Source organism: Cebus imitator, unplaced genomic scaffold (genome assembly GCF_001604975.1).
Source record: "Cebus imitator isolate Cc_AM_T3 unplaced genomic scaffold, Cebus_imitator-1.0 Scaffold53, whole genome shotgun sequence".
NCBI classification, from domain to species: Eukaryota; Metazoa; Chordata; class Mammalia; order Primates; family Cebidae; genus Cebus; species Cebus imitator.
In genome coordinates this window covers 126,231-140,249 of record NW_016107368.1, presented here as the reverse complement: position 1 = coordinate 140,249, position 14,019 = coordinate 126,231, and the positions used below count along the sequence as shown (strand labels likewise).

The 14,019-nt window shown below is 42.8% G+C and overlaps 1 protein-coding gene across 1 annotated transcript in view; it reads left to right on the top strand.

Moving 5' to 3' along the window:
- Positions 1-332: 332 nt before the first annotated feature.
- Positions 333-14,019, top strand: part of FGF2 (fibroblast growth factor 2) — a 67,463-nt gene continuing 53,776 nt past the window's right edge. Inside the window, exon 1 of the mRNA XM_017528224.2 lies at positions 333-974. Coding sequence (XP_017383713.2) covers positions 797-974 — 178 coding nt within the window. The 5' untranslated portion in view covers positions 333-796. The remainder of the gene's footprint in view (positions 975-14,019) is intronic.

Genomic DNA, 14,019 nt, shown 5'->3' with positions numbered 1-14,019 from the left:
TTCTCTACTTTGGGGTGGAAACGGCTTCCCCATTTTGAAACGCTAGCAAGGGAAAAAATGGGGGAGAAAGTTGCATTTAAACTTTTAAAAGTTGAGTCACGGCTGGTTGCGCAGCAAAAGCCCCGCAGTGTAGAGAAAGCCTAAACGTGGTTTGGGTGGTGCGGCGTTGAGGGGGGGTGACTTCTGGGGAACAAGGGACCGTGGAGCCCCGGGACTGTTGGGGTCCTGCCGCGGCCTCCGGCGCGCCCCCCGCCCCTCCCCCACCCGGCTCTCCCCGGGACAGATGTCGCGCTTGCGTGTTGTGGCCGAAGCGCCGGACTCAGAGGCCGGCCCCAGAAAACCCCGAGCGAGTAGGGGGGCGGCGCGCAGGAGGGAGGAGAGCCGGGGGCGCGGGTGGCTGGTGGGTGTCGGGGGTGGAGATGTAGAAGATGTGACGCCGCGGCCCGGAGGGTGCCAGATCAGCGGACGCGGTGCCCGCGGTTGCAACGGGATCCAGGGCGCTGCAGTTTGCTAGGCGGCTCTCCCCAGGCGCCGGCCGCGGAAACACCCTTCCCTGAACCCCAGCTTTCAGGCCGCCGGCTCGCCGCGCACCAGGAGCCGGCGGACAGAAGAGCCGCCAAGCGGCGCGAGGCTGGGGGCCCGCGGGCGCGGCCGCGCGCTGCCGGGCGGGAGGCTGGGGGGCCGGGGCCGGGGCCGTGCCCCGGAGCGGGTTGGAGGCCGGGGCCGGGGCCGGGGGGCGGCGGCTCCCCGCTCGGCTCCAGCGGCTCGGGGTCCCCGGCAGGGCCCCGGAGGGACCATGGCAGCCGGGAGCATCACCACGCTGCCCGCCCTGCCCGAGGACGGCGGCAGCGGCGCCTTCCCGCCCGGCCACTTCAAAGACCCCAAGCGGCTGTACTGCAAAAACGGGGGCTTCTTCCTGCGAATCCACCCCGACGGCCGAGTGGACGGGGTCCGGGAGAAGAGCGACCCTCACAGTGAGTGCGGGCCCATTGACCCCGCCCCATTTCCATTTCCCGGGTCCTCGCCCGCTGTCTCCCCTCCAGCCTGCACTCTCCTCCCGGATCTTCATTGCGACCCTAGCGGTCCGTGTGGTTTCTGGCCGCGCGGCCCTCAGCGGTTTCGGGTTCACCACTCGCCCCCTCCTTCCCTAGCTGCGGCGTAGGCCCGGGCGTCCCCCGGGCTTTGGGGTGTTCCAGTTTGCCCTGTAAACCAGTCTCCCCGGCCCGGAGCCGCGGCGCGCCGGGCCCTCGCGGACGGGCTCCCTTCCCGCAGACAACCTGTCGCGTCGGGGATGCCCGCGGCCCCGCCGTGCAGCTCTGGCCGCTTGTGTGTCTGCTGCGGGGGACCGAGTGTGTTTCCCTCAAAGACAGGACGGACCGCAGCAGCACAAAACGGTCTTTACTGGAAAAACACCTTCCCAGAGTCCTGCCCTTAAATTCCGACTCTGGAAGAACCGAGGCATATGGCACACTCCTCTCACCCACTCAGTTTTATATTTTTCCGAATTGACGAAAGCTGAAAGAGCAAAAACAAAACCCAACCAGGCAAGAAATCCAGATGTTGTTAATAACTTGCGACAGATTTGTTTCAGTAGTGAAAAGAGGTGCAAACACTTTAATCTTCCACCTGCAGTGACTAGCTTTAAGACCTTGGGCCAACGTGTAACCCCAGAGCCGGTTTCCACATCCCTAACGTGGGGCTAATACCTACCTTGCAGCAGGTTTGAGGATGAAATGAGAATTGCAGTTTTGCTTTCTCTAAGAACCAATGTTTATGATTCTAGAGAGAACACTGGCCTAAATCAGGGGTTCCTGGACTTTAGGAGACTCCCTAAGTCTGGAGTAGGGGCTGAAGATTTGCGTTTCTAACATGTTCCCCGGGGATGCTGATCACATCTTACTTTGAGAGCCACTGGTCTAAAGGAAGGAAGAAGAAAGTGGCGTAAGATGAGTCAATTTACAACACTGATGGAATTTGAAGTGAGAGAAAGAGGACTAGAATATATTTTAACCTGTCCTCTGTAAGTGTAGGTAAAGATATGTTTTAAAAGTTGTGTGTTCTGGCGTTCCTTCCTTTATGGGTTCCAGGTGGAGAATCTGATTCTCTCTCTGCCTGAGAAAAGACCCACAGGTGTCTGAGCGCCACTCCCCTGTAGTTCTGCCTTTGTCTTGGGATGCTGACGGGATGTCAAGAGCTGGGAGGAGGGAAGAGGAGAAAATTCTGCAAACAAACTTGAATTGGCAGAAGAAATACAGTTTTATATGAGCTGTGTCTTTATTGCTTCCAAAATAGCAACCAGCAAGAAAGGCAAGTCTTTTAATTTTTTTTCAGGCCTGCCATAATTTAAAAATTAAATCACTTTATCCCGTAAAAGATGCTTGCAACCTATTACATGGGTTTGTGCTATTTCTCTATTCTGGTAACTTGAGTATCTGTTTCACAAAATTATCTTTGTGATTGAAATTTGTTATGCAGCTGTCTGCTAGGCCATCTCAGCTGACGAGGGCAAAGTGTTCTGTGTCCCCATTAGTTTTGTTCTTTTCTAGTATCACAAACTATTAATTAAAAAGCATGTATTATGACCAGAGGACAGAATAATTCTCTAAGTAATATTTGGGGCTTCCCCTAATACTCTTGTTTTCAAAGTCTGTTAGTTGCTGAATTCTTTTTTTCTTTGAAGATTTTGATACCGATTCTTCTTAGAATAAGACTATATAGAGGCTAGCCAATGGACATAATTTTGAATTACATACCATATTACTACCCTTTTAAAAACAGCTGTTAAGTTTTTCTTCCTAACTGTGAGCTGGGTTTTCATTTGTGTAATCTTTAACTCTGTGGTTCTCAAGTGATTTTGCCTCCCAGGGGATATTTGACAGTGCCTGGAGACAGTTTTGGTTACCCTAACCTGGAAGGGTGCTACTGGCATCTAGCACGTAGAGACCAGGGATGCTGCTAAACTCCTACAATGCACAGGATAATATCCCCAACAAAAAAATTTTTGACCCCAAATGTCATTAGTGCTCAGGTTGAGAACTCTGCCAACTTTGTAACTAGCTAAGGACAGGATGTTAAAAGGGAAAAGAAGAATAATCCATCCAGACTTTTAGAGACTACTAAATTTTTAAAAAATACTTTTATTTCTATAGGGTTTTGGAGAACAGGTGGTAATTGGTTAGTTACATGAGTAAGTTCTTTAGTGGTGATTGTGAGATTTTGGTGCAGCAGTCACCTGAGCAGCATACATTGAACCCAGTTTGTAGTCTTATCCCTCCCCAACTTCACACCCTTTCTTCCCAAGTCCCCAAAGAGACTACTCTTTTTTTTTTTAAAAAAAAAAAAAAAAAAGGATACCTGTACCAGGCAATAGACTGACAAAAGTACAAAACTAAAAATGACAAATTTCATCCATTTCTATATAGCCCAACCGGAACATAAATTTAAGCACAGTTATATTTTCTCACATGCTGAATGTATACTGATAGTTGACCAAACCAGGAGGAGACACCCCAAAACAAACCAAACTGACCAGCAAACATGGAGAAAAGTTAATAGTAGCCACAATTTCCTACTGCATTATGGCTCAGATTTCTAGACCTGTTTGAAAAGTTGAAGGAGTCCATGGTCTCATTCCTCAAATGGTTTTGTCCAATTGACCAGAAAATCTATCACTGGAAATTTTTTTGGCATGACACTTTCTGCCTACGTTTTCTAAACTATGGATAACTTTTGAAAGGCCAAGTTCAGCCATTGTCAGATTTCGACATTTAGTATGCATTAAATTGTGAGTGCAATTTCTTCCTCAAAAGCTGGCCAGAAAGACTGGAGTTTGGGGAGGGATGCTTTGAAGACTGTGATATAAATGATGAGGCCCTGGAGAGGTGCAGGGGAAGAGGAGGCAAGGTGCGGGAGCCGTGAGGTAGGAAAGAGGAAAAGTTTCTCAACGGAGAGGTAGGAGAAGATGACAGAACACAAATGCTTCTGATTTTTCAGTGTTGCTGAAGGTCAGCTGTGCTTCCCCCCTGGGCATTCTGAATTTTACTCAAAAGGGCCCATTTTTTGGCATTTTTCTCGTCCTGGAATAATCTTCATTTGACAGGAGTGTCTTGATAAAAACAAGATGTTAAAAGTGATTATAGAGTTTCTCCTTCTCCAGCATGTGCACTGTATTCCCGCCTTCCTTTTGGCATCCTTAACTTTTGGCAGGCCTCTTTCCATGCGGTGGGAATGGATGATATTAAGTACATGCTCTAAAGTAGCAAGCCATGTAAAAACATTGAGAAGAGAGAACACTTTATCCCAAGCAGCATGTACAACATGTGGTATAGAGAGTGAAACGTATGCTGCTTATGTACACTTAGTGTTCAGTTTATTCCAGGTGCTCTTACTTAGGACAAAAAAGGTAGTTAGAAGTGCTAGATCTACCCTTGGGCTTCTCCCAGGAGGTGACTGCCTGTCTGCCACACTTCTTTGCTTCCAGACTTCAGAGGACGCTGAGACTTGGAAAGGCAGAGGGACCTGCCACTCCAGTGTGGAGCCGGGGTGGCTCATAGGTGTGCCTGACCGCTGGGCTCTTTGCCATTGCATGTGTTCCATGCAAGCCCAAGCATAAAAACATGGACTTGTGAAATTCAAAGGGAGGCCTCAGACCTTCTGGTTCACCCATCTCTTTTTATAGAAGAGGATACTGAAACTCAGAAAAGTAATTAATTACCCAAGTTCACCTGTTGATTTCCTCGTTTGTTATCCTGAACAAGCTTCTTACCACCTGGCCTTCTCTTCCTGCCATCCCTCAGCCTCAGTGAGGTCTTCCATTCCATCGTAGAGCATGTCCTGCTGGACTCTGCTTCGGTTAGGCTTCCTCCATTTCAGGGTAGTGAGATACCAGCCCCTCTGGGGAGTTTTTACTAGTTTACGGGTGACTCAGGTTGATTTCCTGGGGTTTCGGATAAAGTCAACTTTCCGTCTCTTCACTGCTGCCTTTGGAGTAAATAGAACCATTGATTTAATAATATATGTACTAGATTCTCTCCCACCACCTCTCTTTGGTAACATCTGGCAAGACTAATTTTACTTAATGAACACGGTATTTACTGTACTAAATATTGTGTGCTGCAAACAAATGAAGTCAGAAGCTAATAGTTCATTTAATTCTGGAAATCATGTAATCAGTACAGCAATGAAAGGACAATTCATGAGTCATAGATATTACCCCACCTTAGGAGCCTTTTAAGATGAGTTTGATGCCAAGTGACTTCAGCCTAGAAAAGGCAATATCCCCTCATGACATGCCCTGAGGGCTTTTATTTGTTTATAAAATGGCCATTATGTAATTAGACTTTGACAATGGTGTAACAATTGGGTTCTAAGTATTCTCATTTTGATTTATGATGCCATTTGATGTGGAAGGCCATGATTTTAAAGTTTAATTAGAAAATAAAATGTTACAGATGTAATGAACAAAACAAGAATCGTTCTTTAAATATTATAAACATAAAACTAAGTTTCTTCATCTACACACTGATTCTGAGAACTCATCAGTGATGTAGAAAAAGACAATTTAAGGTCTCACATTATTGGAACTACTATTTTAAAACCATGAAATGTGTGTATAAGATGGTAGTTACACATGTGCTGTGGTCTTTGCTTGTTTTTCTAATTCTAGTGTTTGTTGATTTTCCAAATACCTTGCTTGGGCTCCTTTCTCCTGTAGCACACATCTGTAAGAAAGCTGGCATGGGGTAAAAGTCTATGACCATGAAATGGAGCAAGGCAAATTTGTATCTTTGGTACACAAATCCTTTTTTTTTTTTTTTTTTGAGAGAGAGAGTCTCACTGTGTCGCCCAGACTGGAGTGCAAGTGGCACAGTCTTGCCTCACTACAACCTCTGCTTCCTGGGTTCAAGCAATTCTTCTGCTTCAGCTGGGATTACAGGCATCCGCCCAATACCTGGCTGATTTTTGTATTTTTAGTAGAGATGGGGTTTCACCATGTTTGCCAGGCTGACCTAGAACTCCAGACCTCAGGTGATTCGCCCTCCTCAGCCTCCCAAAGTGTTGGGATTACAGGCGTGAGCCACCCAGCCTGCACAAATCTTAACCTCATCAGGATATTCTGTCCAAACAAATGTATTTGTTCGGTTTTATTTTCGAGCTTGTCATTTTCCGTGCTCTAAAATTAGGATCTGGTCTAGTACTTAATTTGTGTATTGTCAGTGCTCATTAAATAGTTAATGCTTGATTGTTTGCAAAATAATTTGGAATAATGATTATCAATGTAGTGTTTTAGCTAGATCATTAGAAAATCACACTGTGATTTCAAGTGTTTCCCTTTTGTATCCACTGGTCTGTCAGCTCTTGCTTTCTCTTTTCTCCCTTTAATAATGACAGCCAAGGAGGCCTTCTAGGCTAGGTTATGTATAGCCACAGGAATTTAGGAGAGGATGAAAAGAAAAGTGGTAACTTCCAGAGGAGCTAACCCTTTGAGCCGCAGACTGTGGTTCTTAGAAGCCAGACCAGTCTCATTCTGAACCCCTTCAGAATATTTTCAGTTTGAAGAAATTGGAAGGGCCTGGAGGGAACAGACCGCCAATATTCAGTGTTTATGTCTCATCCCAGTTGTCTTATGTCACTCTTCCTGCACTAGGTGACTTTTGACTTGACCCATGTATCCTTGATACTTAATTCATTTACAGAAATCTGTAATGGATGGATGTGTGTGTATTTGTGTTTTATTGACTTCCACAAATTAACTTAACCCCTACGATAAATTATCCAATAGAATTAAATGAAAGTTCACACATTTTCAAGGTATTTTGGAGATTTAAAAATTGAAGAGAAGCTATGTGAATATTAAGTGTATGTTCCAGATATAATTGAACAATTGAATGATCCTGGTTTAATTCATAATTAAGCTATACATTAATGTATAATGAAAACTTGTAATTAAACGATAACTCAGCCAAGAAAAAATTGTTTTTTTAAATGAAATTTGTACATAATAGTAATGTTCTGGCCACATTCTGTGAACAGATTATTTTCTTCACAATTTAGGCACTTTGAGAAGATGCTGGCACCTTACAGTAGGAACCATGACTTCTTTATATAAATAAACATCATAAAAAGCTCAGTACCTTTTACTCAGAGAGTGCTCACTAAATGTCAGCTGATGAGGAAAACATTCTCTGTGAAACTTGCTGTGAAATAACTACTATTTATGCAGTGTAAAGAGTGTAACTACTCTTTATACAGCTGTATGTTATATAAAGCTTGGTCAAAGTTTATAGTTCTCTTGGTGTCATGACATGTATGTTTAGATACTTGGTCAATCTTTAAATGATGATAATTATATATAGCAAAGGTATGTTTGGGAAACATTTGGGAATCTTGGGGACTGGCTCTTAGTTTTTCTTATAATAATCTAGAGAAAGATGAATAATTTTTTGGGAAAAAGTGTTTAAAACTTTTATTGGGAATTCTGATTTCTTTAAAAGCATTTAAGATTTTTATCATGTTCTATTGTGGTGGGAAAATCCCGGTTCTTGTCACACACCCAGGAAAGATAAGGCTCTCAGACACTTTGGAGGGTGAGGGGTTATGGAATTTATTGGGCAGAAAGAAAAAAGGAAAAACAACACGGCAAAGCAAGCGGGGGTTCATGTTAACAGGCCCCCATCTCACAGATTGATTCCCAGGTTACCACCCGGAACAGGAGAGGCCAGTCTCCCCCACTGCAAAGAGCGTGAACTTCTGTGGTTCCACCCCATTCTTCCAGTGTGCAGGCCAGTTGGAGGTTCTCCGGGGACCCCTTTACACTTGGCTGTCTGACTATGCGATATAAAACTTTCTCAGGTATGCTGTGCATTGTTTTTCATTCTTATTTTCTTTTGTGAATAATATCCTGGAATCCAGTACTTTCTTCTACTTCATCTCCTTTTCTTTTTTTGAACTCTGTTAAACCCTGGATTCTGCCCTCAGTTTTCCACTTAAATCATTCCTCTGAGAGCATCGGTAGTCTTCCAGTTTAATCATGTGGCCTTTTCCAATTTCTCATGCTACTCTGATGTGGCAGTATTGTTGGCCTCTGACTTCTTGAGAATTCCTTGGCTTCTATTACATCACATCAACCTGGTTCTTCTTTCAGAACTGCCTTTGCAAAAATTATATCTGAGAAAATTATGACACTGCCAGAGATCTGATCTAACCCACTCTCCTCTTTTTGCCTTTAAAGCTGCCTTAATTATTTCTGGGTTTAGGCCCAGATAACTTTGGAAGATAGCTTAAAGGATCATAGGCCTTCCCCAAAACTCAGCTGCCTTTGTAAAGCTAATGAAAGGCCCTCAGGCTTGGAGGAGGACAGGAATTTGAGTTGTGCTAAGGTGTAGACATATTAATAGATTGCAAGCCATTCCTGCAGATAACACCGCTATTGTAGATTGGCCTCTTGAGCTATCTTTTCAGGTTTTTTTTTGCATGTCTGACACCCGTGGCTCCAGCTGGACCTGCTAAACTACTCCTGTGGCCCCACCCAGGAATGCTTCAGTTCAAAGAGGGCAGCTTCACCCCCCCCCCCATGATTTCATCTTCAGCCCGGCAAGTTAGCAGTAAGCACCTATTGCATAGCAATCTTCACCCCTTCCCCCAAACTGCTTTTGAAAAACTCTATCCTGTGAGCTGTGGATAAGATTGATTTGAGTACTAACTCCATCCCCTACATGGCTTTGCTAGCCTTGTGTTTATTAAACTCTTTCTTTACGGCAATGATGTGGTCTTTTCTTGTTCAGTGGGCAGGAAGAACCCTTCAGGTGGTTATACTTTTGCTCATCCAACTGTCTTTTTTTTCCACTTTCTTCTTCTTTTTTTTTTTTGTATTCCCTGAGGTTCTGTTTTTAGCCTTCTCCTCTTCTTTCTTTGTGCTTGTATCCCTTCAGCAGATGATTTATTGTCTCTGTCTTGATTCCCTATCTCAATTTCCCACTGCTTGAAGGACAGACACACTGCCATAGCTTCAACTTAACATACAAAAAACAGGACTTAACACCATTTTCTCAAATTAGCACCCTTTCCTCCTGAATTTCTGCTTGTAGTGAATTATTGTTATTGTCTCTAAAGCTAGACCACATGGAATTGTTTTTGATGCCTTTCTCTACTTCTTCCTGTGTATGTGTCTCTAACATGTTTCCCAGCCTTAGTGAGTCTCCTTGCCCTGCTTCTTGATTTAATGACCTCTACTCTCCTTCAGTTTTAAGCACTAACCAGACCTACGTGGCTTTCCTTCTTAAACGTGACCCACTTGCTCAATCTTATTTCCTGCTGTTTACCATCCACATCCTCTTGATGGTACAGCTCTCTCTGCCTTAATTGTAGTCTCTTTAATGTGTCATAACGATTACTGTCACAATGATTGGCCTTTCTTCATGTGATTCTTGTTTTTGAAAAATCCTTTTTCTTATCAATTTTTCTTTCACAACTACTGAGGGACTGTGTTAAGAAAAACCGACTCCACAAGGGGCGTGGTTTCAAAGGCAAGAGCTTCCAGGCGCTGTGCCTCCATCCACCTCCCCATCGGGGAACCTAGAGTTCTTTGTCTAACTTTCTAGTTGTAGGCTAGGTAAAATTCCAGGTGTGCTCCTTTGTTTAAAAAAGCCTGTGAAAAGCTCTAGGCGGAAGGGCCTCTGTTCTGGGGCGGGCAGCCACTCCAGAATCAGAGTCGAAGATCAGTCACTCCAGAGGAAATTTGAAAGAACTTCTCTCATTGGACAAGAACATGAATGGGGCGGGAATCACTTCAAAGATAAAACTTCACTGCCCCTTACCTGTACGGATTTCCCTCTCTGGGATCCCCTCCCACAACAACGTGGGAGCTGTCTTTCCCTCTCTACCTGCGCGGATATCCCCTTAGGATTGCGCGCGCGCTCTCTCTCTCTCTCTCCCCCCCCTCCTCTCTCCTCTCTCTCTCTCTCTCTCTGCCTAATACATCACTTTCTGCTAAACTCTTTGGGTCCGATATTTACATGAACTATAAGCTCACCGCGCAGCCAGGGCCCCTTCCCCATTCTTGGGAAAAAGAGACACCAAGTACCTCGGGCACATCAAATAGAGGAGGGAGCTGAGCACCATCCCGTCGCACGACCTGGTTACACTCCCATTCTCACCTTTCTCTGGAAAAATGTTTTAAGATCCAGCCCAACAGACTTCTTTGTGAAACTTTCCTCTACCTTCCCAGGGAACATTAATGGTTTTTACTGTTTTCCCATAGTACTTGGTACATAGTCTGAACACAGACCTTCATGCTTTCTGTAATAGTTAGTGGTTTATGTGTCTGGCTCTGCACTGGGACTGTGAACTCTTTGTGGGCAATCTCTGGACGCCATTTGCTGCATCCATCCTGACACATAGTGGCCACTCAAAGAATGTTTGTTAAATTGAAAATGTACCCAATAAATTAGACAAGTCTCTTAACTTCCTTTCTGATCTTCCCTTCACGTCTCCTCTCCTGTCTTCCTTGTTGTCTTAGCCTTGAACCAGGCAGTCTTCCTTAAGTTGAAGTGTCCTGTCTATCCTCTTAACCCAGTTCCAGCCATGCCTTGGGCCTTACTTCTTTCATATCATCCTGTATCCATCTTTCCTTTTCTGTGTGCTGTCTAAAAATTCTGTAATAGCTTGTTGTATTTTAATTTCATGTCCTCCAGTTTTACTGGAAATGCCTTGCTGGTAAGGAATTTTTATGTTTAAGAAATCCAGACAACATTACCAGTAGTTCTTTACTCTTTTCTATCCTGAGGGTCTGAGGCTGAATTTACTCATCCCAGGGTAGTTTCGGCTTCATTGCTGACGGATTGACCAGTCTGAATCCCATTATAGGTTCACTCTTTATTTTTTGAATAGGCAAGAACTTTAAGTATGAATACTATAGTATGAGTCATATAAAATGGTAAGTTAAATGCAGCAGCACCGTAGGTCTTTTCTGCAAACACTTTTAACGTTATTCAAGGGAAGCAATAAAGGGAAAACATAGTCACTTGTTGGATCACTTTTTCTTTTGGAAAAACTAGTTCCAGAACTAGTTATAGTACTCTAACTAAGGAACGCAGACCTGGGAATTCATACTTGATTCAGTCACTTTAATCCTTACATCAATGTGTCTCTCCCTTACTCAAGTCTAAAACCAGTGAATCACTGTAAAAGCTAGGATTGGGGACCGTCTGGTACCATTGTTAGTATTTTGGGCTGTGATGAAATGGCACAGATAGTTTCTTATGAAAATTTATTCAGATTTATGAGCCAGTACTCATCATAACAATCCAGAAAACTCTTAAGAGGATAGAAATTGTATGACAAAGTGAGTCACAGCCTTTGTGATGTGATGTCTGCAAGGGTGGGTGGGAGAAATTACTGAATGACCAGTCTCATTCTGCTCCTTTCTAAGTTGAATCATTTTGCAAATAGACAATTCATAGGTTTTTAGGTGGCTATTACATAAATAAAAAATGGAAGACAGTAAAAGGGTCAAATAATGTTTCCATTTAAAAAAGTACTTTTTGAAACATTTCACTTAATAAACACTTTGTTTTTGAATTAGAAATGAAAATTGTCTTTCTACTGCCTGATATATATCTTTTAATCCAATACTACTGCATGCCTTCTTTATGTATTCTTACTTTTTCTATTAATTGTGTTACTTTTCTTGCCCAGATTTTTAAAAAAATTCTACCAAGTGTCATTTGACCTTTCTTCTTATAGCTATTGCTAGTGTTGGCTCATTTGGAGATGGGGTGTGTGTGTTTGTGTGTTGGGGAGAGGTGTCATTTACTCACTGGCTGGATGACTACTTGAATTGGATGGGGACTCAAGAGAAAAAGGTCCCTTTGATTTTGGAAATTCTGATTCTGGGATGATATCATCTTGCATTTTGCATTGTGGCCACTCTTCTGTTACTTCTCATGTAAGCTTTTCTCTGAGTCATATTTTACCTTTAAATATAAGACTTATTAACCTTATTTCCTTATCTTCTTTGGGGTAAGGCATTTATTTAAAAAAAAGCTAAGTGAAAAGAGAAATATTCTATTTTGAATATCTCTCTAAGTTTTAGTTCTCCTTACATATTTGTATATATCTACATTACTCTAAACTCAACTTAGTAATGGGAGTATAATTGAAGTGAGTTTGGGAAGATAATTTTGTTAACTGTTTTAGTGTAGTATAGTAATACCTAAAGAAGACGTAGAAGGCGTTGGATTGAAAAATAACGCATTACGGAGAAACCCTCAGCTGTTAAAGGGTGAGAAGTGAGGCGTAGATGATTTTTTGGAGGGTGGTTTGAAAGCTCTGAAGTATTCATGAGATCTGTCCAGCTCTGTCCACACAACTAGGGAGACTGCCGTGGTGACTAGGCAGAATCCCTCTCCTCTGTGGTAGAGGAAGGGCCACTTGTTTGGCCTTTACCATGGTACTATATTCCAAGGACATTGATATTTACATTGAATGAATGAGTGACATTTTTGAGAACATGCTCTATGCCAGCTTTACAAATAATATCTGTTTAATCTTAAATGCAAACTTATAAATCAGGTATCATTATCTTCATTTTACAAATAAGAAAATAGTTTTTTCCTATTGGCTTTTCAAAAGATGGTCCCTTTGTGCATGCCAACTGGTAATTACGCATTTAAGCAAAGAATTTAAACTCTTCCGGAGGCTTTGCCATGTCCAGCAAAGTTAAAGTCCGTGCCATCTCTTCTTCTGCCCCCTTGTTTGTTCCACTCTGCTTTGTTTAAGAAAGACTTCTGTCATGATTTAGTAGGAGACAATTCTTCTTTAATATTTAAAAGCTTTTTTTTTTGTTTGTTTGCTTTTTTCTGTTTTTTGAGACAGAGTCTCACTCTGTTGCCCAGGCTGGAGTGCGGTGGTACAGTCTTGGCTCACTGAAGCCTCCACCTCCCGGGCTCAAGCAATTCTCCTACCTCAGCCTCCCAAGTATCTGGGACTACAGATGTGTGCCACCATGCCCAGCTAAATTTTGTATTTTTCGTAGAGACGTGGTTTCACCATGTTTGCCAGGCTGGTCTCAAACTCTTGACCTCAGGTGATAGACCCACCTGGGCCTCCCAAAGTGCTGGGATTAGAGGCATGAGCCATCACACCTGGCCTATATTTAAGGGCTTCTTGAGATTTATGAGTGGCATATACAAAAACAGAGTAGGACGTAATTAAGAATGAATACTGTACAGTTGTGCACTGCATCATGATGTTTTGGTCAATTGCAGACCTCATATACGATGGTGGTCTTGTAAGATTTATAATACTACATTTTAATGGTACCTTTTATATGTTTAGGTAACACAAATACCACTGTGTTACAGTTGCCTACAGTATTCAGTACAGCAATGTGCTGTACAGGTTGCAGCCTGGGAGCAATAAACTATACCATCATCTAGGATTGTGTAAGTACGCAGTATGATGTTCACACAATAATGAAATTACCTAAGGATGCATTTCTCAGAAGGTATCCCGATAGGTAAGTGGCACATGATTATATAGCACAGTGATATTTGTGTATTTAAGCATATCTAAACATTGAAATGGTACAGTAAAGATAAGACATTATAGTCTTACGGGACCACTGTCATAAAGGTAATTAAAAAGATGTTTTCAAAGTATAGTTAGGCTCTTAAAAAAAAATGTTCAGTATTTAAGGACATGTAGTGTAAGATTTTAAAACAACAACAACAAAAAAAGCAGATGGATGTGGGTCTGTCTTTAATTTTCTTCATTGAGTGAGATTATCCATTAATCAATAATTTTCTCAGTGTCTACTATGTGAAGGAATAAAGAACAAGATAGATAAAGAAATATCAAGAAAGCATGTAGCAAGACACATCCAGAAAAGTATCTAAAAATTAAACTCCTTCCTTTTTTGACTCTCTTGTATTTTCGAATGGTATCACCATCTTCCTTGCCAACCAGACCCAGGTCTTGAGTGAATTTCTACTAGGTCGTTTTCCCCACTCCCAACTCTCC